Source organism: Macaca fascicularis, chromosome 11 (assembly GCF_037993035.2).
Source record: "Macaca fascicularis isolate 582-1 chromosome 11, T2T-MFA8v1.1".
NCBI classification, from domain to species: domain Eukaryota; kingdom Metazoa; phylum Chordata; class Mammalia; order Primates; family Cercopithecidae; genus Macaca; species Macaca fascicularis.
This window is the reverse complement of record NC_088385.1, coordinates 34,855,442-34,882,724: the sequence shown is the minus strand read 5'-3', so window position 1 is coordinate 34,882,724 and position 27,283 is coordinate 34,855,442. Positions and strand designations below refer to the sequence as shown.

At 41.8% G+C, this 27,283-nt stretch overlaps 1 protein-coding gene across 8 annotated transcripts in view; it reads right to left on the bottom strand.

The window, feature by feature from the left end:
- Nucleotides 1–27,283, bottom strand: part of BICD1 (BICD cargo adaptor 1) — a 266,893-nt gene that overhangs the window by 72,542 nt on the left and 167,068 nt on the right. For all 8 annotated transcript variants that reach the window (XR_012420125.1, XM_005570516.5, XM_065524008.2 and 5 more), the window contains exon 3: nt 10,599–10,751. Coding sequence is in view for 7 of the 8 variants with exons in the window: in XM_005570516.5 (XP_005570573.1) it covers nt 10,599–10,751 (153 nt within the window). In the remaining variant the exon portion in view is untranslated. The remainder of the gene's footprint in view (nt 1–10,598; nt 10,752–27,283) is intronic.

The window sequence follows — 27,283 nt, the reverse complement described above, 5'->3', positions numbered from 1 at the left end:
TCATGGCTCACTGCAGCCTCAACCTCCCGGGCTCAAGTTATCTTCGCATTTCAGCCCCTCAAGTAGCTAGGATCACAGGCATGTGCCAACACGCCTGGCTATTTTACTGTTTTTTATTTTTTATTTTTTGCAGAGACGGGTCTCACTGTATTGCCCAGGCTGCTCTTGAACTCCTGAGCTCCAGCAATCTTCCGGCCTTGGCCTCCCAAAGTGCTAGGATTATATGTGTGAGCCACTGCACCTGGCCATATATTGTTAGTGAGGTAATATTCTTTTGAATTGCAATAAAAATAAACCTGCTCAAACAACCCCTTCCTCATGAAGGCCCGCGGGTGACAGGGATGACTTCTGTGAGCCAACATGCCTCCTTGGGATCTTTTCCATGGCACTTATCACATGCCACCTTTTAAGAAACATTTTATCTCCACAAGTACACTGTAATCTTCTTAGAGAAAGGAAGTATTTTTTTATCCACCTCATTGCTCCTCATAGTGCTTCAGTGTTCCCTCATGGTGTTTAAAACAGAAGTCTGCTGTTCAGTGTGTATTTGCTGAATAAAGAACAACGAGGAATGAAAAAATAAACTAGAAAAAGTACAATAAAGTAATCATGATATTAGATGCACATAGAAACTATGTGCTTAGTTTCATATTGATTTTAGCATATATATTAGTTTGAACTTGAATTTTTAAAAAATATTTTAAAAACTGAAGGATAGGGAACATTGACCAGTATCATCATCATATATTTCTCTTTCTCCCCCTACTTCCCTTTACATAATCTCAATGCAATGGTTTGTCTTGCAAAGATTAGGGTAGAGATTTAGCTGGGATGTAAGCTTGCTGATGTAACAGACACCTAAACAAGAATGACTTAGTCAAGATGGAAGTTTTCCTCTTTTTGTTGGGGGGGAAGGAGTCTCGCTCTGTTGCCCAGGCTGGAGTGCAGTGGCGCAATCTCGGCTCACTGCAAGCTGTGCCTCTGGGTTGATGCCATTCTCCTGCCCCAGTCTCCCGAGTAGCTGGGACTACAGGCGCCCGCCACCACTCCCAGCTAATTTTTTGTATTTTTAGTAGAGACAGGGTTTCACTGTGTTAGCCAGGATGGTTTTGATCTCCTGGCCTTGTGATCCGCCCACCTCAGCCTCCCAAAGTGCTGGGATTACAGGCGTGAACCACCGCGCCCGGCCAGAAGTATTTCCCTTATGTAACAGTACGGAGGTAGATAGTCAAGGACTAGTAGGGAATCTCTGCTCCATAAGGTCATCCAGGAGCCAGGCTCTTTCTCTGTTGTTGTATGGCCTTCTAGCCTAGACCATACTATCTAAGGTGGCTTGCCATTTGATAATGTTCTAAGTGGTGGGGCGAAATAAGGGGCACACTCTCTTCCTTTAAGGACATTAAAAGTTACCCACATCACTTGTTATATACCATTGGCTGGTACTAGTCTTATGCAATTTGGTTGCCAGGAGGAGTGAAGAATGTAGCCTTTACTCTGGGCAGCACTGGGCCCAGGTAAAAATTGAGAAATACACTGTCAGAAGGGAACAATGAAATCTGATGGTAAACCAGCACTCACTGGTCACTGGAACACTGTGGTGCTCTAGTAGAATGCAACTCATAAAGACATACGTATAGCAGATGTTTCTAACAATGCTAGTTGTATATGTGAATATGGATACTGTTATTTCAGTGAAAGAATGTGCTCACCACACTATGGTGTGTGAAATGAATTATGAGGGCTGGGCACAGTGGCTCAGGCCTGTAATCTCAGCACTTTGGGAGGCCAAGGCAGGTGAACTGCTTGAGCACAGGAGTTTGAGACCAACCTGGGCCACATAATGAAACCCCATCTCTACAAAAAATAAGAAAATTAGCCAGGTGTGGTGGCGTGCACCTGAAGTCCCAGCTATTCAGGAGGATGAGGTGGGAGGATCACTTGAGCCCAGGGAGGTCAAGGCTGCAGTGAGACCTGATGGTGTCACTACACTCCAGTCTGGGTGGCAGAGTGAGGCCCCGTCTTGAGAAAAAAAGAAAAAAAAATGCATTATACAAAACATGCCTCTAAGGCCAAAAAAAAAAAAAAAAAAAAAGGTCATTGGAATTTCAACATGTCCCTGATAGAATTACTCAAAAGAGACAATAGTGGAGACCATTATTTATAATGTCCATTATTTAGAATGAAAACTAGAAAGTGCTAATTGTTCTACCATGAACATGCATTTGAATAAATATAACAAAAAATTAACAAATCTATCAATGGCATACTACCAATAACTGCCTCCTAATCAAGTAGGAATTTCTGGGTTCATATCAACTACATTACTTAAGATGATGAGTACTTCATGGGAGAAAAATCGCACTTTGTGAAAAATGATAACTGGGCACTATAAACGCATGTTACAAACATGATGGCAGGGAAATGAAATAACTTTTCAAAAGTCCAAGAACTTATTACTTGGCCTGGGACACATAATAACTTGACAGCCCCTGGCTATCAGCGACCTGCTCAAAGGCATGTGTCCCTGTGTTTGCATTCTGTACTCTAGTGGCTCCCCGGGCAGGTGTGTGCTCCCATGACCCTTCCACCAATTCAGATATCAGATGCTTTAGAGCAGAGATCACAAGTGGTGCCCATAGACCATCGAGCCTATGGATGTGCTTTATTTGGCTTGTAACATGTTACAAAACTTTTGGAATTGATTGCCAATATTTAGAAAACTGATGATTTCACAAACATTTGAAAACTTCTAACTTCTTTTTTAAAAAATTCAAAAGTTTGGGCTGGGCGTGGTGGCTCACGCCTGTAATCCCAGCACTTTGGGAGGCAAGGCTGGCGGATCACGAGGTCAGGAGATCAAGACCATCCTGGCTAACATGATGAAACCCTGTCTCTACTAAAAATACAAAAAAATTAGTGAGGCGTGGTGGCGGGCACCTGTAGTCCCAGCTACTCGGGAGTCTGAGGCAGGAGAATGGCGTGAACCCAGGAGGTGGAGCTGGCAGTGAGCCGAGACAGCGCCAGTGCACTCCAACCTGGGCGACTGAGCAAGACTCTGTCTCAAAAAAAATAAATAAATAAAAATTAAAAAATAAAAAATTCAGGCAACACCGGGCCTACGTTCACAGAAGACAAAAATCACCTGTAAGTGAGCATTGGCTGTTCCTTTTGCATCCACTTTTTCTTTTGTTTGTTTGTTTGTGACATGGTCTTGCTCTGTTGCCCAGGCTAGAGTATAGTAGCTTGATCACAACTCACTACAGCCTTGATCTCCCAGGCTCAATTAATCCTCCCACCTCAGCCTCCTGGGTAGCTGGGATTACAGGCGCATACCTCCATGCTTGGCTTTTTTCGTTTCTTTTTCTTTTTTTTTTCTGTAGAGACAAGGTTTTACCATGTTGCCCAGGCTGGTCTCAAACTCCTGGACTGAAGCAATCCTTCCACCTCAGCCTCCCAAAGTGCTGGGATTATAGGCGTGAACCACTGCATTTGGCCTCTACTTTTTCTTTACATCTTATACTTAATGCTATTTATGAGCTGCTTGTGGTCATTTGAGTTTGCCGCTCCTGCCCTGTGACTGGCTGTCTTCAACCTTTTCCACCTAGCAAACAACCTTTCCCACACTACAGGATCCAGCCACCTTTCCTTTACACTTGCTGACTGACTGCGTTTCAACTAGGTTGTTACCTCAAGCAAAAACGTGCATTTTTCACTTTCTCTCTGGCAGTGAAATGAACGGTTCATTCTCTGATTATAGGAATCTCAATTGTTAGCAAGGAAGCAGGGGGAAACTGAGGATGAAGTGTAGAGGAAGAGAGGCATCCATAAAAGCACGCTCAACATGATTAACTGTTTTGCAGGTGACTTGGGATTAAGGAGTATGGAAATCAGAAGGGCCTTTACCCCCTTATGAAAGGAGAAGCAAGGATTGCCCTCAGTGTGGTTATAAGAAAGGCAACTTGGAAATTCTTCGGACAACTGTGTTTTCTTGTGTCATGGTTTCTTCTAGGCCTGCTTAAATACTGTAAAGTCGGGCCAGGTGCAGTGGCTCGCGGCTGTAATCACAGCACTTTGGGAGGCTGGGGCGGGCGGATCATAAGGTCAGGAGATAGAGACCACCCTGGCTAACACGGTGAAACCCCGTCTCTACTAAAAAAAAAAAAAATTAGCTGGGCGTGGTGGCAGGCGCCTGTAGTCCCAGCTACTTGGGAGGCTGAGGCAGGAGAATGGTATGAACCCGGGAGGCGGAGCTTGCAGTGAGCCAGGATTGTGCCACTGCACTCCAGCCTGGGCAACAGAGCTAGACTCTGTCTAAAAAAAAAAATACACACACACACACACACACACACACACACACACACATATATATATACACACACACATACTGTAAAGTCATCCTCCTCCCAACCTTTCCTTTTTTTTCCCTGGACAACATAGGACACCTCTTTCCAACCTTTCCTAGTATTTCAACCAACCCTCTGACTGCCCCAGATTATGTGATAAGCTTATATTTGCAGACATTAGTTTGCACTGTAGACCTGTTATGCTGCAGTCTTTGTTAAACTGATGGCCTAGACCAGAGGTTGTCCAACAATAGTATGTACTCTGGAGCAAATCCAGCCCACCACCTATTTTTGTGTAGAAAGTTCTATTGGGACACACTCCCATTTATTTGTTTACATATTGTCTATGGCTGCTTTTACCAGAGCAGAGCTGGGTAGTTACAAGAGAGATCATATGGCCAGCAAAACCTAAAATACTTACTATCTGGCCCTTTACAGAAAAAGTTTGCCAACTCCGGGCTTGACTTGAAGACATTAATTTAGTTTGCATGGCAGAGTTTAAAATTCAGTAGTATTTATTCAATTGATGGCCTAGATTTCCCGTAAAACCTGATCTCTTGCTATGTCACCCAGGCAGGAGTCCAGTGGCACAATCATGGCTCGTTGCAGCCTCAACCTCCTGCACTCAAGTCATCCTCTTGCCTCATTTTTTAAACTTTTTTTGTGGACACAAGGTCTCACTATGTTGCCCAGGCTGGTCTCAAACTCCTCAAGTGATCCTCGTGACTTGGCCTCCTAAAGTGTTGGGATTACAGGTGTGAGCCACTGCGCCTGGCCCTGATCTCTTTCTGTCTGGGCAGCTTCACTCACACCACTCACTCAAATGTGGTACAAGCTCCTACTATTCACCCAGCTGTTTCATGTTTCTCCGCCTGGGAAAAGGCTGTCACCTGGAAAACTCTTATTCCTCTTTTAAGACCTAAGTTAAGAATCTCATCCTAACTGTGAAGTCTTTGGTGCCCACTGAGGCAAACTCATCACTCCTTTCTGTGCCATTGTTGCAAGGCTGCACCATATGATTACAGCCCCAGCAAGGCAGAGGAAGCAAGAAACAGAACAAGGGACTTAAAACTGGTGTTTGGTATTTTAAAGACAACATCAAAGCAGTCATCATAGGAAAAATAAGCGCTTTATTAGCATTCCTTATAGCAACTTCATAGTTTAATAACTTTATTTTTAACTACATGAGGGTCAAGGTTAGATATCATAATCCTTTCAGAGCTTAGGAACTCTAAAGATCTTAATCTATCCCTATGTCGCGAAACCTAACATATGGCTTTAATATTCATTTACACAAATTGCTACGAGTCCCTATTGGGACTACAAGCTCTTTGAGCCAGTGACTATATCTTTTGTCTCTAAAAAGTAAATGATCTCATAGAGAGATACCCCTGAAATACTGGTTAAATGAAATAAAACTGAATTGAATACATTTCCTAGGTTTTTTATGATATTACCTTATGATATTCTTTTTTTTTTTTTTGACATGGAGTTTCACTCTTGTTGGCCAGGCTGGAGTGCAATGGCACGATCTTGGCTCACCACAACCTCCACCTCCCAAGTTCAAGCGATGCTCCTGCCTCAGCCTCCCTAGTAGCTGGGATTACAGGCATGCGCCACCATGCCTGGCTAATTTTGTATTTTTAGTAGAAACGGGGTTTCTCCATGTTGGTCAGGCTGGTCTTGAACTCCCGACCTCAGGTGATCCATGCGCCTCAGCCTCCCAAAGTGCTGGGATTACAGGCATGAGCCACCGCACCCAGCCTTTTTTTTTTTTTTTTTTTTTTTTTTTTGGTGATGGATCGGCGTCTCACTCTGTCACCCAGGCTGGAGTGCAGTGGCGTGATCTCAGCTCACCGCAACCTCTGCCTCCCAGGTTCAAGTGGTTCTCCTGCCTCAGTCTCCCGAGTAGCTGGGACTACAGGCACCCGCCACTACGCCCGGCTACTTTTTTTTGGTATTTTTAGTAGAAACGGGGTTTCACTATGTTGGCCAGATTGATCTCGAACTCCTGACCTCGTGATCTGCCCACCTTGGCCTCCCAAAGTGCTGGGATTACAGACATGAGCCATTGCGCCCGGGGCGATATTCTTATATATTATTACCTGACATTGGAGGAAATGTTTCATAATAGAAGTGTGAATGAATTGTTGCTTTTCTTTTTCTTTTCTTTTTTTTTTTTTTTTTGGAGACAGGGACTCACTCTATCGCTTAGGCTGGAGTACAGAGGTGTGGTCATAGCTCACTGCAGCCTCAACCTCCCAGGCTCAGGCAATCCTTCCATCTCAGACTCCCAAGTAGCTGGGACCACAGGTGTGCATCATCACACTTGGTTAATTTTTTTTTTTTGCTTTTGGTAGAGATGAGGTCTCCCTATGTTGCTGGACGTGAACTTTTGGACTCAAGTGATCCTCCTCAGCCTCCCAAAGTGCTGGGATTACAGGCTTGAGCCACAGTGCCTGGCCAGTTTTTTTATTCTTTCAACAAGTATTTATTTAATATCTACTATAGATCAGGCTCTATCGTAGGTGCTGTATGTTAGTGGAAGGAAATGGAATGTAAACAAACGAATAAATAGACTATAGAAAGGGGTGTTACTTAATAATTACACTGTACTTAGAAAATAATCAATAAATAGCTAAAAGAAAAATAATACTTCAGAAGGAAAAATTCTTTGAACTAAGCATTTTAAAATGGTAATAACTTTGCTGTTTAGAAACATCAAAGCAGGCTGAAGGACTATACAACGCATGGGGAACCTCACTACAAAGTAACACAACCCAATTTTGTGACTGAATGCTACTCATTATCACCTCTTTAAAAAACTCTGTGGCATTTGTACATAAAACATTGTACTTAATACTTCATTAATTAGGGCCAGGCATGGTGGCTCATGCCTGTAATCCCAGCACTTTGGGAGGTCAAGGTGGGCGGATCACTTGAGACCAGCCTGGCCAACATGGCAAAACCCTGTCTCAACTAAAAATACAAAAATTAACTGGGCCTGGTGGCACACGCCTGTAATCCCAGCTACTCAGAAGGCTGAGTCACAAGACCAGGAGGCAGAGGTTGCAGTGAGCCAAGATTAAGCCACTGCACTTCAGCCTGGGCGACAGAGCAAGACCCTGTCTCAAAAAAACCCAAAAAACCAAAAACCTTTATTGATTAGAAAGAGTTTACAATAGATGCTAGCATCTATAAATAAAGATCAATTACTACGGGAAACAAACACAGCATTTTCTTAGCTGGGAGAGACTTGTGGCATTTCAGTTCCTCCAATTTCAGGGAATGAACCAGAATGGCGCTCTGTGTAGAAAATGATTTTGAATGAATTAATTAGACACTTAATTGGGAAAATTAGCATATGGCATGTTGGAAATAAAAAATGTGTAAGTTCCCCCACCTTTTAAAAAAACTTCTGAGTTAACCATTGGATCCCATGTTTCAATTACTGGAAGGAGGGCATGGGGAAACTCACAACAGGAATGACAGTACAAATTCTCCCAGAAACGGCATCTGGGTTAATGAATACTCAAGGGATACCTTGGCAGTCTTTCAAGAATATCTAATACTGGCCTTCATTAACCTCCTGAGTCCCTCAGCCTACACATGCGGTCACGGAAGGCTCTCCAAGGAGGCTGCTGGTGGTGCTCTCACCATGCTCTAGAGAGCAGGGAGGAGTGTAGGAATCGGGAAGGAAGGGCCACTTCAAATAGTTGCACTTCAAGTAAATTTGTTTCAAATCCTCTATGTGCTTCATCAATAACCAAAAAAAGGACCACAAAAAATACCCTTCTTAGGCCAGGCACGGTGGCTCACACCTGTAATCTCAGCACTCTGGGAGGCTGAGGTGGGCGGATCACGAGGTCAGGAGATTGAGACCATCCTTGCTAACACGGTGAAACCCCGTCTCTACTGAAAATATAAAAAATTAGCCAGGTGTGGTGGCACATGCATGTAATCCCAGCTACTCAGGAGGCTGAGGCAGGAGAATCGGTTGATCCCGGGAGGCAGAGGTTGCAGTGAGCCAAGATCACGCCACTGCACTCCCGCCTGGTGAAAGAGCAAGACTCCGTCTCAAAAACAAACAAACGAACAAACAAAACCCTTCTTATTTTAAAAAGTATTCGAGAAGCATCTTTACAAATGTATTTTTCAAAGTCTACATTTCTCCACTGTGTGCTCACTTTTCCCAGCCAAATCAAGACCTGGGGAGCCTCTGGAATGGCCCCCCTCAGCACACATATGAGGATTCAGAGCTTACAGAAGGAATGAGGCAGAAACACATGGGGATACTCCAGTAGCCCTTTTTTGATGGACTGAAACTGTCCCCCTACATGCCTTCCTCCCAGCACTCCAAATCTGGGGGAAGTGGCAATGATCAGAAATCAAATTTTGGCCAAGCGCTGTGGCTGGTGCTTGTAATCCCAGCACTTCGGGAGGCTGAGGCGGGCGGACTGCTTAAGCTCAGGAGTTCAGACCAGCTTGGCGAACATGGTACAACCCTGTCTTTACTGAAACTACAAAAATTAGCTGGGTGTGGTGGCTCATGCCAGTAATCCCAGCTGCTCGGGAGGCTGAGGCAGGAGAATTGCTTGAACCAGGAGGTGGAGGTAGCAGCGAGCTGAGATCGCGCCACTGCATTCCAGCCTGGGCAACAGAGCAAGACTCTGTCGCAAAAAAAAAAAAAAAAAAAAAAAAAAAAAAAAGGAAATCAAATTTTAATTGTGCCACTACATGGATTTTTCTCTTCTATATTTTTTTCTTTTCCCTTTTAATGCTTATATCTATCAAAACATTATATCTATCTATCAATTGATCAATCAATCTATGTATCATGTAGATACCAACTCAGGAAGGGAGTGAGGTAAAAGCATACATCTGGGCTGGCTTCTAAGTTTACACAGGACAAGAATCATGCCCTACAGATTCTTGTGTCTGTCCAGCCTAGCACAGCACCTGGCACATAGGCTGTTGATCTGAACTGAGAGGTGGCAACAGCGTTTAGACCAGAATAGAGGTGTCGCTGAGGAAGCACCTTGAAAAGAACTCGAACATCCAATTCACCTTTGCTTAACTACTTGATTCAACTGTATTCATAAATAAATTCTTCTAAAATTACAGATTCAATCATTATTAATAGCTCTGAAAATCCACAATGCAAACCAATCAGGAAAATTAAGCTATCAAAGCCCCATTACAGCAAAAAAATTATTTAAATGTACGAATGTAACTTTGTAGTCAGGTTACAGCTGAAAAAGAAAACAGGCATTTTCTTTTTCTTTTTCTTTTTTTTTGAGATGGAGTCTCACTCTGTCATCGAGGCTGGAGTGCAGTGGTGTAATCTCGGTTCACTGCAACCTCCGCCTCCCGGGTTCAAGCAATTCTCCTGCCTTAGTCTCCTGAGTAGCTGAGATTATAGGCGCCCACCAACATGCCTGGCAAATTTTTGTATTTTTAGTAGAGACAGGGTTTCATCATATTGGCCAGACTGGTCTCAAACTCCTGACCTCAGGTGATCCACCCACCTCGGCCTCCCAAAGTGCTGGGATTACTGGTGTGAACCACAATGCCTGGCCTCTTTTTCTTATCATTTTGCTCTTCTTGATTTATACTTCATAATCCATTTCCCTCTATTATTTGAAAGCAATTTACAGAAAAAATTTTTAGGGCGTGAGAGACCAGTGATCGTAGGAAGACCTTAAGCTCGTAGACAAGCGTACAGACCCGGGCTTTTTTTTTTTTTTTTTTTTTTTTTTTAAGACAGAGTCTCACTCTGTCACTAAGGCTGGAGGGCAGTGGCACAATCTGGGCTCACTGCTACCTCCACCTCTCGGGTTCAAGCGATTCTCCTGCCTCAGCCTCCCAAGTAGCTGGGATTACAGGCATATACCACCACGCCCGGCTAAGACTCAGGCTTTTAATGAGAAGTTGTCAGGTTAAATTTGTTACAATACATTTGGCTTATGAAATAAATGAATGCAGAACTAAAATACAAACTAAAATTCTTTTTCTTATTCAATAAAACTTTAGTGTACACTATACTACTTACAGGTGTATTTTTTCCTTCTATATTTTAGCTGAAATAGGAGGGTTGGGACATTTCAGTACATAAATGTTATAGAGAGAAGATTAAAGAGTAAACAATAAATTTTGACAAGTTCCTTCCTGAGAAATGAAGAGGAGATTTAACCTTAGTGGTCAGAAGATGTAGATCCATCTTCAGTATAACTCAAAAAATTTCTTAAACCTTACCTGGTTCTGCTTCAACGTGGACACTAGTTTCTGCAACGTGATATTTTCTTCTTCCAATTCAGTATAGTCCTGAAGGAGCCGTGCCTCTCGGAACTTATATTCTCGGATTTCATCCTTCATCCGTATTCTCTGTAGCTCCACCATCTCATTGTTCTGAAACAACAGAGTAAACAGTCAATACATAACTCTCTTATTGCAGATTTTACAAGGTGTAAAGTCCTGGTCGTTAAAAATAATAATAAAAACACCTCATGGGGTGTAAATTGTTACTGCCTTTTTTTCGAATGGCAATTTAGTGATATCTGCCAAAAACTTAAAAGCACATATATATTATCCAGCAATTCAACATCTAAAAATCATTCTTAAATGTTTTCATAGAAGTAAATAAAAAGATAAATAAATCCATGTATACTTACACAAAAAATTGGAAACAGTATAAATGTTTGCTATTTGGGGAACACATTATCATGCATCCATTGAATGGAACATTATAACATTATTTTTAAGAAATGAGAAAGTCTGGGTGCAGTGGCTCATGCCTGTAATCCCAGCACTTTGGCAGGTGGATCACCTGAGGTCAGGAGTTCGAGACCAACCTGGCCAACATGGTGAAACCCTGTCTCTACTGAAAATACAAAAAAAAAAAAAAAAAATTAGCTAGGTGTGGCGGTGGGCACCTATAATCCTAGCTACTCGGGAGGCTGAGACAGGAGAACTGCTTGAACCCAGGATGCAGAGGTTGCAGTGAGCCGAGATCAGGCCACTTCACTCCAGCCTGGGTGACAGAGCAAGACTCCATCTCAAAAATAGAAAAAAAGAATGAAGAGAAACTTTATTGTACTAAAATGGAAATGTAGTCACAATATATTATTATATAATATATATATATTATATATATACACAATATAATAATATATTATTAAATGTAAAAAGCAAGTTATAGATTAGTATGCATATTAGGATCCCAGGTATGTTAGAAATACAGGGAACATACACATACACAGATACATGCACACTTCCATGTCAGAAAAAATATTTGTAAGAATATCCAGAAAACTGTCAATAGTGGTGATTTATAAAGGATTAGACTGGGCAAGCCACAGGGATAAGGAGAGGAGCCTATTAGTTTGATTTTATGTCCTTCTGGATAATTTCAATTATTATTATTTTTTTAACAACAAGCTTGTATTACCAGGTCTTATGTGTAAAGTTACAGGATAGAAATCAATCAATTAAAAAAAATATTTAACTTTTTCCATAAACTTATGTGGCAAGTATAAGCTATGTTTTAGTTCAAACTGTATAATGACCACATAGTAGATACAAACATTTATACATGTAACATATTCATAGTCATGGAAAGATGGGATAGAAAAGTTTTCTTTTAATTAAGGATTAATTAGATTTGTTTCCAATTCAAACAAAGAGAAATACGCAAAAAAGTACCATAGAAACCAAAAACCACATTTTCTTATGTAATTCCTAGATCTCCATATGGGAAAAAAATGAGTCATGATGCATTTGGCCTTCACACCATAATTTGTGGAGCCTTGATATAGTGGTGGGCAGGACTGACAATGAATAGAAACTGCTACGGCAACACGGATGACTCTCACTAATATATTGACTGAAATAAGCCAGATGCAAATGACTACATACAAAATGATTCTGCATGTAAAGTTCAAAAACATGCTATGTAGGTTCCATTGTCTCCCAAAAAAGACATGTTGAAGTCCTAACTCTCAGGGTCTTTACAAAGGTAAAAATTAAAATGAGATCATTAGAATAGGCCCAATCCGATAGGGCTGCTGTCTTTATAAAAAGGGGAAATTCAGCCACACAGAAGCTGACACATACCTCTGCGTGTGGGGTGGGAAGACCATGTGAAGAAACACAGGGAAAAGACTGCCACGTGACCATGGAGGCAAAGACTGAAGTGACCCATCTACACTCCAAGGAACACCAAGGATTGCCAGCAAACACCAGAAGCCAGGAAGCGCAAGGAAAGGTCCTTCCCTAGAGCTGCCAGAGGGACCATGGCCCTGCCGACACCATGATTTCTGACTTCTGGCCTCCAGAACTGTGAGATGATAAATTTCTGTTGTTTTAAAGCCTCCCAGACTTTGTTACGGCAGCTCTAAGGAAAGAATACATGCGCAAAACTAATCTCTAGTGACAGAAGTAAATGCATTGTTATCTTTGTGGGAGGGTAGGGTGACATCTGCAAGCACCAGAAGAAACATTTTAAAGGTCTCTATCGTAACAGAGAGCCAGCTCTAGAAGAACACCTGATTTTCCTACATATGCTTTCAAATGTCTCTCATCTTGCTTTATATTCTACAGATTTTTTTTTTTTTTAAAAGACATGGTCTCGGCCGGGCGCGGTGGCTCAAGCCTGTAATCCCAGCACTTTGGGAGGCCGAGACGGGCGGATCACGAGGTCAGGAGATCGAGACCATCCTGGCTAACCCGGTGAAACCCCGTCTCTACTAAAAAATACAAAAAACTAGCCGGGCGAGGCGGCGGGCGCCTGTAGTCCCAGCTACTCGGGAGGCTGAGGCAGGAGAATGGCGTGAACCCGGGAGGCAGAGCTTGCAGTGAGCTGAGATCCGGCCACTGAACTCCAGCCTGGGTGACAGAGTGAGACTCCGTCTCAAAAAAGAAAAAAAAAAAAAAAAAGACATGGTCTCACTCTGTCACCCACACTACAGTGCAGTGGCATGATCACGGCTCACTGCAGCCTTGACCTCCCAGGCTCAAGCGATTCTCCCACCTCAACCTCCTAAGTAGCTGGGACTACAGGTGTACACCAACACGACTGGCTAATTTTTGTATTTTTTTGTAGAGATGGTATTTCACCATGTTGCCCAGGCTGGTCTTAAACTCCTGAGAGCAATCCTTCTGCCTCAGCCCCCAAAGTGCTGGGATTACAGGTGTGAGCCACTGTGCCCAGCCTTCTACAAATTTAATTTTTTTTTTTTTTTTTGGGTAGAGGCAAGGTCTTGCTTTGTTGCCCAGGTGCCTCGATCACAGCTCGATGTAGCCTTGACCTCCCAGGCTTAAGTGATCCTCCCACCTCAGCCTCCTGAGTAGCTGGGCCTACAGGTGCACATCAACCACGCCCAGCTAATTTTTAAATTTTCTGTAGAGGTGGGGTCTCGCCATGTTGCCTAAGCTGGTTTCGAATGTCTGGGTTCAAGCAATCCTCCTGCTTTTTGGCCTCCCAAAGTGCTGGGATTATAAGCGTGAGCCACCACACCCGGTCCATATTCTACAGATGTTAACTATAAATAACTGCCTTTGCCTCTGGTTTTCAGAGGCATGTTCAGTTGCCTATTTGAACATGGTGATGTTTTTTCTTCTAACTTGACTCCTGAGTACAGCTCTTCCTAGTTCTGTTTATGTTTATGTGAAAACAATAAATTATAAACACATAATCTTACATGTAAAAAATGAAAAATTCAGCTCCAAAATCACTGATGCAGTTCCAGCTAATAAAATAGGCAGACACTGTAATCTCTAAGTAGTGATGTTAGCTCAGAGTTTTGGGGAGGATAAGCGGTTGTTGACTGTGGTATGAAGACAGATGTTAAAAAAGTTATTCTGACACTTGTTAAAATGGTAAGGAAGACTTCATTCAAGACCATTGCAACTGGAGGGGAAAAAGAAGGGGTTCAACTCTGAAACAGCAAGAGCAAGTGAAGATTTACAGCCAAGAACAGCGTGAGGAGGTCAAAGGATGGGAAATTGCTGAAAGGACACATCAAGGGCAGGGGAATTCTTGCTAAGCTGGCCTAACAGGACTCTTGCTAAAGGCAGTCCAAGGACTTAGACATCAAAAAGGTGGAGGATGAAGAACTTGATCAGATATCAAGGGTAATTAGATAGCTAGGGTTTGGAGATGACTTAGCAGAATTCCTTGCTAAGGCTGGGCTGGGCAGGCCAAAGCTGGGGGTGGAGCAAGGATCAAGACTGGTCCAAAAGAGATATTAGCAGAGCATGACTGAAGCTTGGTTAAGGAGAGAGTCTTTGATACCTCACATCATGAACTGCAGTCTGATAAGAACGAAAGCTAAGAAAGTTTGCAAGACACTTGACCTGGTGATAATATGAATATAGATCCTAACTAGAGCAGGGCCGAAGTTTTTTTGGCATCAGAAAATTTTTATCCATTATGTATCTTATCATCATAAAAGCTCACTGGCTATCTAGTAAGGACTTCCCTGGAGATGTGCAGATTTCATCAATTTAATGTAATATCCTATGGAATGTAATCATCAATCCTGAAGCTATACAAACTAACTGGTTGTTTTGGAAACCTGCTTTCAACCTACTATACGTAACCTCATTTATATATAAGGGGTTGGAGCTCCTTGTTAGTCAGAATGCTTCTAGACTGTCTGGCATTTCTCACTTTAGCTCTCGTTATAATAAACTGGTAACTCCAACAGAGTCATTTCTTCAACACTTGAGTAATTCACATATGCCTACTCCACCAATTGACTTTAGCCTAATCCTCCCTTTTCAGCTTCCCTCTGCTTTTATCAATGCTGATCTCTTAAAGCAATTCTGTTCTACTATAGGTCACAAGTGTCAACATAGAAGTCTTCTGAAAATAGAGTTTGGCAACTTAAAAGAAGCTTACCAATGGCTTATATGAATTTCCTAAAAACAAACAAAAAATGGGCTTCTGTTTCTTGCCTCTCTAAAGGAGACATTTTAAGCAAATATGCCTGGATTTATGAAATAGTAAATATTGGTATGTAATCCTGTTGAAATGTGGTTTTCCCAGCTCTAGAAAGCTATTGCCCAGTCATCATCCTTTAGAAACAACAGACTCTGGGGCTGGGCACAGTGGCTCACGCCTGTAATCCCAACACTTTGGGAGGCCGAGGAGGGCAGATCACGAGTTCAGGAGATTGAGACGAGAGTGAGACTATCCTGGCCAAAATGGTGAAACCCCGTCTCTACTAAAAATACAAAAATTAGCCGGGCATGGAGGCTGTAGTCCCAGCTACTCGGGAGGCTGAGGCAGGAGAATCACTGAACCCAGGAGGTGGAGGTTGCCGTGAGCTGAGACTGCACCACTGCACTCCAGCCTGGCAACAGAGCAAGACTGTCTCAAACAAACAAACAAACAAACAAACAAAAAAACTAAACAACAGACTCTGATATTACAATAGATATATGGAATAGCAAAAAAGAGTTTCCTTATTTCTGCCTAGATAACTGAAAAAAGTTAGCAACGACCCCAAAAAAATCAAAATACAATTTACATGCAATACCTACTTTTCACACTCTGTGGTGTGTTGCAGTGGGGAAGTGAAGGTCCCTCTGCAAGTTTCAAAAGCTTTCAACGAAGTCACATCTGGTCCTGCCTCTGTCTCCAACCACTCTGCACCTCAATCTTTGGCTCTGGCCACAGGAGCTTTCCTTCTGCTCCTCCATCCCATTGGACATGCCGGCTTGCTTCTGCCTTGAGGCTTCTTTACTCCTCTTTCCAGAACTCCCTGACTTTAGATCAAGGGCTCTTAACCTCATATTGTGCCATGACCCTCTCTGACAAAGTGCTGAAGCCTATGAACCTCTTCTCAGAATAATATTTTAAAAAGTGTAAAAGACAAAATTATAAAAAACACTGATCACATTAAAATTATTTTTTATATATATTATTTTATTATTATTATTATCATTATTTTTTTTTTTTGAGAGAGAGTCTTGCTGTGTTGCCTAGGCTGGAGAGCAGTGGCATGATCTTGGCTCACTGCAACCTCCGTCTCCCAGGTTCAAGTGATTCTTGTGCCTCAGTCTCCCAAGTAGCTGGGATTACAGGTGCCTGCCACCACACCTGGCTAATTTTTATATTTTTAGTAGAGACAGGATTTCGCCATGTCGGCCAGGCTGATTTTGAACTTCTGACCTCAAGTGATCCACCTGCCTTGGCCTCCCAAAGTGCTGGGACTACAAGTGTGAGTCACAAAGCCCGGCCAACTTATTATAATAATTTTTAAAATTATGACATATGCTGGGCACAGTGGTTCATGCCTGTAACCCCCGTACTTTGGGAAGCTGAGATGGGAGGATCACTTGAATCCAGGAGTTCAAGACCAGCCTGGGAAACATGGTGAGCCCCATCCAGAAGATTATTTTGTACAAAAAAAGAACATGCAAAAATTAGCCAGGTATGGTGGTGCACACTTGTAGTCCCAGCTACTCAGGGGGCTGAAGTGGGAGGACTGCTTGAGCCCCAAAGGTCAAGGATACAGTGAGCCATGATCATGTCACTACACTCCAGCCTGGGTGACAGAGTGAGACCATGTCTCGGGGGGAAAAAAAAAAAATTAGAACTTGGTAGGTGACAGATAAGTATAGTAAAGGCCCCCAATTAATCACACTTCCCTGAAGTCACAACCTATGGAATTGCCTCTCAAATTGACTGAGTTGGCCTTTGGATTTGTTTTGACCCACAGAATATAGTGGAAGTGCTGGGGAGTTCTGAGCCTGAGCCTCAAGGGGCTTTGTGGCTCATGTTCTTGCTGTCTTGTAACACTGTGACTATGTGAAGAGCCCCAGGGTAGCCTGTTGGAGTCATGTGGCCCAGCCTGCAGCCAGCATCAGCTGCTGGGCATGGGAGGAAGGCCGTCTTGGACTATTTGGCCCAGTGGGGCTGCCAGATGACTGCAGCCACATGAACAATCCTGGCAAGTCCTTAAAAACCACTCAGATGAGGCCGGGCGTGGTGGCTTATGCCTGTAATCCCAGCACTTTGGGAGGCCGAGGCAGGCAGATCACAAGGTCAGGAGATCGTGACCACCCTGGTTAACACAGTGAAACCCCGTCTCTACTAAAAATACAAAAAATTAGCTGGGTGTGGTGGCGAGCGCCTGTAGTCCCAGCTACTCGGGAGGCTGCAGCAGGAGAATGGCATGAACCTGGGAGGCAGAGCTTGCAGTGAGCCAAGATCGCGCCACTGCACTCCAGCCTGGGCGACAGAGTGAGACTCCGTCTCAAACAAAACAAAACAAAACAAAACAAAAGAACCACCCAGCTGAGCACAGCCCAAACTGCTGACCAAAAGAATCATGGGTTATTGCTTAAAGCTCCCAAATTGTGGGTCATTCATTACCCAGTAATATAGAATCAATACAGTAATACATGTGCTTCTTTATTAACACAATTAGAATCAGATCTAGTGTCACATCTAAGAAATCTCATAATTTCAAAGCAATGATAGCATTTTAAGACACCTGTGAAAACTGAGACATAATTTTAAAAAACTATACTTTCGGCCAGGCGCGGTGGCTCACGCCTGTAATCCCAGCACTTTGGGAGGCCGAGGCGGGCGGATCACAAGGTCAGGAGATCAAGACCATCCTGGCTAACACAGTGAAACCCCGTCTCTACTAAAAATACAAAAAATTAGCTGGGCGTGGTGGCGGGCGCCTGTAGTCCCAGCTACTCAGGAGGCTGAGGCAGGAGAATTGCATGAACCTGGAAGGCAGAGCTTGCAGTGAGACGAGATTGCGCCACTGTACTCCAGCCTGGGTGACAGAGTGAGAATCCGTCTCAAACAAAACGAAACAAAATAACCACCTAGCTGAGCACAGCCCAAATTGCTGACCAACAGAATCATGGGTTATTGTTTAAAGCTCCCAAATTGTGGGTCATCATTACCCAGTAATATATAATCAATATAGTAATACATGTGCTTCTTTATTAACACAATTAGAATCATATCTAGTGTCACATCTAAGAAATCTCATAATTTCAAAGCAATGATAACATTCCAAGACACCTGTGAAAACTGAGATATAATTTTTAAAAACTATACTTTTGGCTGGGCACGGTGGCTCATGCCTGCACTCCAGCCTGGGCGACAGAGGGAGACTCAGTCTCAAAAAAAAAAACCAACTATACTTTCTACTGGTAACAAAGTAACAAGTGCTACTACTGAGGTTTGTTGTCTATATTCAAATAGAAGAAAATGCTAAATTTCAGTCTGAGTTTAATGAAAATAAACATGTAATTATTTTTCCCATCCAAGTTTATAGACCCGAAATCTATCCACAGACTCCCAGAACCTCAGCTGAAAAACTCTTCTGCTTTTACTTGTTATTTAGGTCTCATTTCAGATGTCATCTCCTCAGAGAAACCTTCCTGAGCAACTAATATAAAAGAGCTCCTCTCCCCCTCCACTCTCCCATCAGAGTTACTTTATAGATCAGTATTTAGCATAGAGTATGTACTCAGAAAATAAGTGTTGACAGAATGACACTGATTATTATTTGAAACTGGTTACTTACTTTTTATACATTTTATATTTATTACATTTCTTTTTGCATCTGAATATAATGATCCTTTTCTGTCTTGTTATCCTATGTCCCTAATACCTGGCACATTTTAGGCCCTGATGACCATGGAATGAATAATAAAACAGGTATACAAGTGGTTAATCACACACAAAAATATTTTTACATAGATGAGAGCTTCCTGTGTTGTGTTATTTGAGAAGGAGGCACAAAGGGAGAACAATGCACTTTGAAATAAAATACACCTAAATCTCTGAAATAACGTGACCTGTTATAATTCTTCTTCAATATATTATCAAGTTACTTGGTTTCTGTCTTCTGATCCTTGGGCAATACTTGGAGCATAGTGTGGAATAAGTGTAGAATGAAAAACAGTAGTGTTCCCCTAATTGGGCTATAAAGTCAAATTGCAGTATTTCATTAAATTCTTTTTTTGTAGAAACATATTATCTTAATTTTTTTCTTTCTTGAAAAATCTATCAACTGAGCGACTGATACATATATTTACTTATTTTTCCTTATTTAACATGTATAAAAAAGATAGCAGGAACCCAATGAACTGGATGCCAATCATTTATATAAAATTGTAAAGAAAAATGTTAAGATACAAGATTCTGAAATGGGAATATATACATTGTAAAAAATATAACAGCCAATAATCTGGCTTATATACTCTGGAAATTAACCATAAAATCTTATGCAGTGAAACAGTTAATGTCAAGAACATTTAAGTCCACAGCAAAGCTAATGAGGATCACTAACAACTCGTAAAATAACTAATGAAAACTCCTGATGCTAATTAAGGAAAAGGAAGAGTTTGGGCTGCAAAGACTGGTTCAGGTGAAAGACTCACTGAGATAAACAGACACAAGGCCCAGAGGAAGAAAACTGGTCTTATTTATTTTGCTAAAAATCCTTGGTTTTTGAATTGCCAGTGATTATATTCTAGGGGCATGTTCTTTAATTCCACAATAAATTTAAAAGATTGCAACTGTTGTTTTTTGCACCACTCATCATACATTTTCTCCTACAATTTTTTTTTTTTCTTCCTGGGATAAGATGATGCTGAGCTCTGCTAAAAACTCCCATCAAGAATAATCAGAGTAAGAAAAATAATGCATGAGAGAAAGGGGAGAAAATGGCACAACACGGGAAAGCTTCAGCTTTTCACCTCCAGGGAGCTGAGTCCCAGCTCCTCAGGGGAGAGGGGAGTAGCCTGAGATGGCAGGGATAGACTCAACTCATTATTTGCATTGCACCTGAGTATAGCAGCGTTCTTATAGTTTATTTTAATTAACATTAAAATATTTCTTTAGGAATCATAAATTTCCTTCACTATTGGCAAGAAGAAAAAATACAGATGAACACTTGTCACCACACAAAGAGTCATATATTAAAAATAACACTGCCTTGAGTTATAATGCTCTTAGTCTTTTATAAATTAATTATACCCACTGTCAACATTAGATACTAATAATAGCTTGGTTAGGTGGGAACAAACCCCTGTTTACTATCTGCAAAATGGGAATCCTAATACTTAAGATTAGATGTTACGTAACTGTGAGGATTTAATGATATAACATGGGAAAATGAGCAAGGATGCTAGACATACAGATAATTTATGATAACACAAGCAGAAGTTCACACGCAAAAGCCTAAGCAATTGATTACCCCTGGGTGAGCCAGGGAACGCTTTATAAAGGAAGTTACCATTGAGTAGAACCTTAAAGGAAAAGTGAAGGTTAACTAAATGGAGATAGAGGAGGACAGATTTTCCAGCCAGAGATAAACCTTCAAACAGAAGTAGCCTTATATTTGTGTTGCAGGCAGTGCTAAAATTCTCCAGTCAGACTGAGGATTTCCTTAGAGCCCCAGAGAACCTGAGGCAGTGATCAAAAGAAAAAGAGAAGACAGAAACTCAGAAAAATCTGGAAAACAGCTATTTTCCGCATATGCCTAAGTTCGGTGCTGTTTTGTAAAATAAAATGTTAAATTAGTCTAGTGTTGTGAACCTCTGAAGTAGTGGGAAGAACCAAAGTATAGTCAGCGCTTGGAATCTCTAAAGTTCTTAACTAGGCTGTGGTTTAGGGAACAGTGCAGTTTAGTGTGGTTGGAGCAGAGTAACCTGAGACAGATCCCGCAGGAAATTCTACTTTAAACAAAGGAATCTGGGGAACCATCAAAGACTTTTAAGCAAAGCAGCCACACGATCAGACCTATGTTTTGCCAAGTGACTCTGTTGAGAGTCGTGAGGGTGGACTTTAGCAAGAAAGGTCAAACAGAACAAATTAAGCAGCTGCTCTGATGGCCCAACATGAGAGAAGACATAAAGAATGCTGCGGAGGGGACAGATGAGGGAACATCTTGGTTAGAATGAACAGGATTTGGTAGCTGACTGATGTGATAATACAAGAAAATAAAGAGTAAAGAACAATGGCCTAATAACAATAAAAGTACCTAGAGTTGTTATAGAAAAAAGAAATTTTATAACAAAGTGAATATGAGAGTTAATGTCGTATCCTATAAATAATTGTAAGTAGTGTTACTTTTAATAGTCAAACCAGGAATTTCTGGATCCTAGAGGGGAGTAAAGGAGAACAGCTGGTCTGGTCCAGGTGGAGAAAGCTGGAGAGGGGGGTGTGGGAACAGGCCTTCTCGCTTCTCTCCCAGGGAGTGCCACTGCCAGGAGTTCTGGCAGTCTAAGACCCTAATATTCAGTGTCATTCATTGGGCCAAAAATGAACTCTTTTTTTGTTGCAGACAGGAGTGGACACCACTTCCCCTTGCTCCCCATCCCACAGGGATTTCTGTGCTGGGGCCAAGAAGGCCAGACCTTCAGTAGGTAAGGAAAGTTTCGGGGTAGAGGGAGGGCAGGGAAGGAGAAGGGCGACCCACTGTAGCCCAAGTGAGCCCAATGACATTGTTGGTTGCACGGCTGCTATTCTCTATACCTTGGGACAAGGACATACTTTATTTGAAAATTCCAGGGGCACAAGGCTCTGAGTTTCTCTTTTGTAGAAAACAAGAAGGCTGGGACCCCTGGATGTCAGATCCATGGGACAGGCCCAGACTTCTCAATCCGCCACCTTCCCAACACAGGTGATCTGCTCCTGTACCCACATAAGCCACTCACACCCATATCATTTGTCATGTTATCGCCCCAATAACTGCACCTCTGATTCTTCCAAATCAGGCTCTCCAGTTCTTCCAATCAAACCACTCACTCTTCCACCTCATCGTTTCCTATCCTTTGATTCCCAATTTGCTCATTATCTACAACACTCATTCTTCACTTCTTTGATTTCACCATCATTGCATACTTACTGACTTGTAAACACATTTAATTCTGTCTCTTCTCTCTCTTTTGGTAATAAAACCTAACTCTCTGCCTTCTCCACGCATGCTCATAGCTGAGGAGAACTGGAGAAATGACAGATCTGTGCTGACTGGGGACTGGTTTCAGCTGTAACTCATGGAGAGGTAGTGGAGTGGACTGGTAAAGTGCCCAGACTCTGAACAAGACATCCCCGGGTTCAGATCCTGACTTTGGTATTAACTAAATTTGGTCAAAATCACTGATATGAGTGATGGACTTAAAAAAATCAAAAAGTCCTGAATCTCTCAAATTCTAATAGGCTGTAAATACTGTCTAGTGGTCATATGTGTTCACAGGATAGCAAGTTATTTACTTCTCTCTCTTCCTACAATCAGTCCATCTTCCCTCCCTGAAAACCTTGCCTCATATTTCCTTAAGGGGGAAAAAACCCCAAGGAGATATGGCTTCTATCCCCACCTTCATTTCAATAGTTTCTTCCGTTCTACTGCAGACGGTTTAAAGACAGTAAGTCCCATCTTAAAACAAACAAACCTTAACCTTTACATTCATATTTTCACTTCTATGGTCATGAACGTCTGTTCTTAAACCACATTCCTCCCCAATCCTCCCAAAGAGCACTGAACTTGGTCTTGTCAAAGTCATTGACAACTTGCACGCTGTCATTGGATTGGTGGCCACCTCTGTATCTTCCTCTCTCTGGACTTCTTCAACAGCATGTGCCACTACTTTTGGAAACACTTTCTCCTATGGCTTCCCAGACAGCTGAACTCTCACCTGACTGGCTGCTGCTTTGCAGTCCCCTCTTCTCTGCTCAACCTCTAAAGGCTGAGCCATCCAGGTCTGTACCAAGCCTCTCCTTTTGCTGTTTCCTCACTTCCCAAAGGCAACTTCATCCAGGCCTCCAGCTTTAGATACCTACTTGTGTGCTAATGATTCTCAAATCCATGTCAGGGTTAACAAAACCCTATGCGACTTGCCCTGACCTCCTTGAAAGAGCTCAGGAGGTATCTTTTTCCTACTCATCCCTCATCCACTTTGCTCCCCTCCCTGGCCTCCTGTTGGTTTGAAAGACTTCAAGGTGTAGCCGGGGCAACATGGCAAAACCCGGACTCTACAAGAAATACAAAAATTAGCTGGGCATGGTGGCGTGTGCCTATAGTCCCAGCTACTTGGGAGGCTGAAGTGGGAGGATCACTTGAGCCCAGGAGGTGGAGGCTGTAGTGGGCTGAGATCATGCCACTGCACTCCAGTCTGGGCAACAGAGTGAGACCCTGTGTCAGAAAAAAAAAAAAAAAGGAAGAGGTAGAAGAAGAAGGAGGAGGAGGAGGAGAAGGAGGAGGCAGGAGGAGAAGAAGGAGGAGAAGAATGAGGAGAAGAAGGAGAAGAAGGAGAAGAAGAAGAAGAAGGAGGAGGAAGAGGAGAAGAAGGAGGAGAAGGAAAGAAGAAGAAAGAAGAAAGAAGAAGAAAAAGAAGAAGAAAGAAGGAAGAAGAAAGATGAAGGAAGAAGGAAGAAGAAAGAAGAAGAAAGAAGGAAGAAGGAAGAAGGAAGAGGAAGAAGAAGGAGAAGGAGAAGGAAAGAAAGAAGGAGAAGGAGAAGGAGAAGAAGACCTGAAGCTGAGTATTGCTTTAGAGTTTTTGCAGCAGCTGTCTCCTCTGCCTGGATTTCTTTCTCCTTGTTCACACTCTTTTCACTAGGATCCTCAACCTAACTCTCATCTCCAAAAGCAGCTTTCCGAGACCATTCCTTCTATAGTAGCCACTTGGTCACACTCACATAATCTGATTTTAGTGATCTGAAAAGTGTTTATCAAGATTTTATTTCTTTGTGTGTTTATTGGCTATCTTTCCCCTACTAGATCTAAGAGCCATGACAGCATGTTGTCAGTAACGGTTTACCACTATATCCCCAAGATCTAGAGGAGTGCCCCATGCACACTCCTTGTATTCCACACTTCCAGCCTGGATTGGATTGGTGGTGGCCTGAAGAAAGCTGGGAAGCGTTGTTGGGATGAGCCTAGTTGGGCAGCCAAAAGAAGGAGGGTACAGATAGATTTCATATATTTGAGTTCATAGATTGAAAAAAAAAAAAAAAAAGATGTCTACAAAGCAGGCCCCATGTAAAATTCTCCAGTGTTTAAAAACCCTTATTGGTGACATCCTTTCCATGTGTATTTATACTTTATTCTATCTTTTTAAAAAATATGCACTAAGGGAAAGTATCTGACAAACTTATCCATTGTAAGGTATATACATGCCTGATACAACTTGTCTCTCTTAGGGTTGGTTACAATTAATGAGGGACAGAGAAACACATCTCTGTGGTGCCAGCCAATAACAAGCTGATGGATGCAGAAGGTTGTCTTCTGAAACTGCAACGAGGCAAGCTCAGTTCTCTGCTGGGCAGTAATGTGTGCATCACAAATCTTTAGGAGAGTTACTGGTGAAGAATGAAAGGTATTCAGAGCACCATGTAATCAGTATCTTCCCAGGGCAATCCAGACTTAACAACTGGGCAATAACCAGGAAAAAGTAAATGTAGCAAGTTTGAATTGTGGCTTAAAACAAACATGTTCGGCAAGAAAAAAAGAAATATAAAAATATCTGTCATAGCTGGGAAAGAGTAATAAGGTAATAAAGGGGGAGATACTTAGGACTCCAGAACACTATTTCCCATAGTGTGTTCCGCAGAGGCTAGTTCTACGGAGTGTTTCTACGAGTCACTAAAAATAAGTTTGGGAAATATTAGGTTAAATAAGGTTACATACTTGTTTCTTCTTCTGGATTTCTCAGAACCTTTAATATGCTAGTGAGCACTGAGGCTTTCTAAGAGCAAGATGTGGTATGCACCATTTGCTAAATTGATTTGACCATAAGACCTTTGCCCTTTTAAAAAGGCATTTTGAACAATCCAAAGGTAGCCCAACCTAGACCCCTTCCAACTGTAGAGAACTCAATGGAATATCAGATTTAAATAATGGCATAAAATAAAAAGCATAGGGCTGGACAGCTGTAAAAAGGGGTGAGACAAAGATGATCAAGTCCTGATTAGCAATAAGTGAGTAAACAAGTGAAGGAGTTCAGGACATGCCACCCCAAAATATGCCACTTTGGCATGTTGATTATTTAGAGCTGAAAGCAATGGAGAAATAGCAGATGCAGGAAAGCCTTTTGACCTCCCCCTTTCTACTTAAAAACACACCATTACAATTTCCAGGAGAAGGGTGCCCTCCTTGTACCAGCAAGAAAAGAACATCTTTATCACCAGAGACTTGGAATTGCCTCTGAAATAGATCTGTACAAACTTACTAAAATATCCCTCATCTTCCATTAGTTTCCCCCTCTATACTTTTAGTGACTTCCTCACAATTTACTGCCTCTAATCCAAACTGCTTTGTCTTATCACTTATTCACACATTTATCATTTCTTTATCTAAAAGACATATAAGTTTGCTACTTCTGGTCACTTCTTTGGGTCTTCATTGTGTTGTGAGGACTTTCATGTACATGTAAAATTATAATAAAACTTGTATGCTTTTCTTCTGTTAATCTGTATGATAGAAATTTAATTCTTAGGCCTAGCCTGAGATTGTAAGAAGGTAGTGGAGAAATTTTTCCTCCTCTACACAAGAGTAGTAAAACTACAATGAAACCCATACTGCATAATTTTCACTATTTATTTATTTTGATACAGAGTTTCATTCTTGTTGCCCAGGCTGGAGTGCAATGGCATGATTCTGGCTCACCGCAGTCTCCGCCTCCCGGGTTCAAGCGATTCTCCTGCTTCAGCTTCCCAAGTAGCTGCGATTACAGGCAGGCGCCACCATGCCTGGCTAATTTTGTATTTTTAGTAGAGTTGGGGTTTCACCATGTTGGTCAGGCTGGTCTCGAACTCCTGACCCTGGTGATCCACCCGCCTTGGCCTCCCAAAGTGCTGGGATTACAGGTGTAAGCCACTGAGTCTGGCAATTTTCACTTTAATTCATATGCAAACCTTGCTCTGAAGAAAGTGGCACCATGAAGGGTTAATTTTCCTACAATGAATTTGAAGCAATACAAGCATCTGTCCCATGGGATACCTGCCTCCATTAGAAGCCAAGGAGAGCCCATCTCACAACCAGTTCACATTTCAGTGCCTCACTTCAAACACTTATCACAAGCAAAACCTTGACAGCAACATAAAATCTGCCCTTTTACTTTAAGCAGTTGAAATAAGTGGTACAAAATCAATCATAAATGACTTGTCTTCTTATATTCTGATCTATATTTTTTCTTCTTTGTGCAAAAGGATAGTAAAAGAACACATATGATTTTAAGCAATAAAATAGATGAATAAATACTGACATTGCATTTTAAATGGGTGGAACATGTATTTTTACAGGAAAGCTTTTTGGGGCAGATCTTTCTTTTAGTATCACTTTATCAAGATATAATTCATATATTTAAAATTCTCTCATTTAAAGTATACAATTGAATGATTTTTAATATTGTCACATAGTTGTGACCATCACTGCAATCAATTTAGAACATTTCTATCACCTAGAAAATAAATTCTGTATCTTTTAGGGAAGGCCGCTGCCCCGACCCCGTAATGCTTCTATCCCCGCAAGTCCTAGGCAACCACTAATCTATTTTCTATCTTTATAGATTTGCCTATTTTGGAAATTTCATACAAATGGAATCATAGAACATATGGTCCTTTGAAACTGTAAGATTTTAAACACTTTGGTTAATGCTCATATAACCTTTGTTTTTTGAAGACTATAGACAGCTTTGCTGCAGCACAAAATCTATTTCACACTGTATCAGCAAAGTACTGCATAGTGCTGGCATTTGTCCAGCACACAGCAGATCTAGTAATGTGATATTCTATTTCACAAAGTAGCATGATCATTTAAAGTTCACTCAATGGGCTGCAAGTTATTTTTTTATTATTTATTTATTTATTTATTTATTTATTTATTTATCTGAGACGGGGTCTCGCTCTGTTGCCCAGGCTGGTGTGCAGTGGCGTGATCTCAGCTCACTGCAAGCTCCACCTC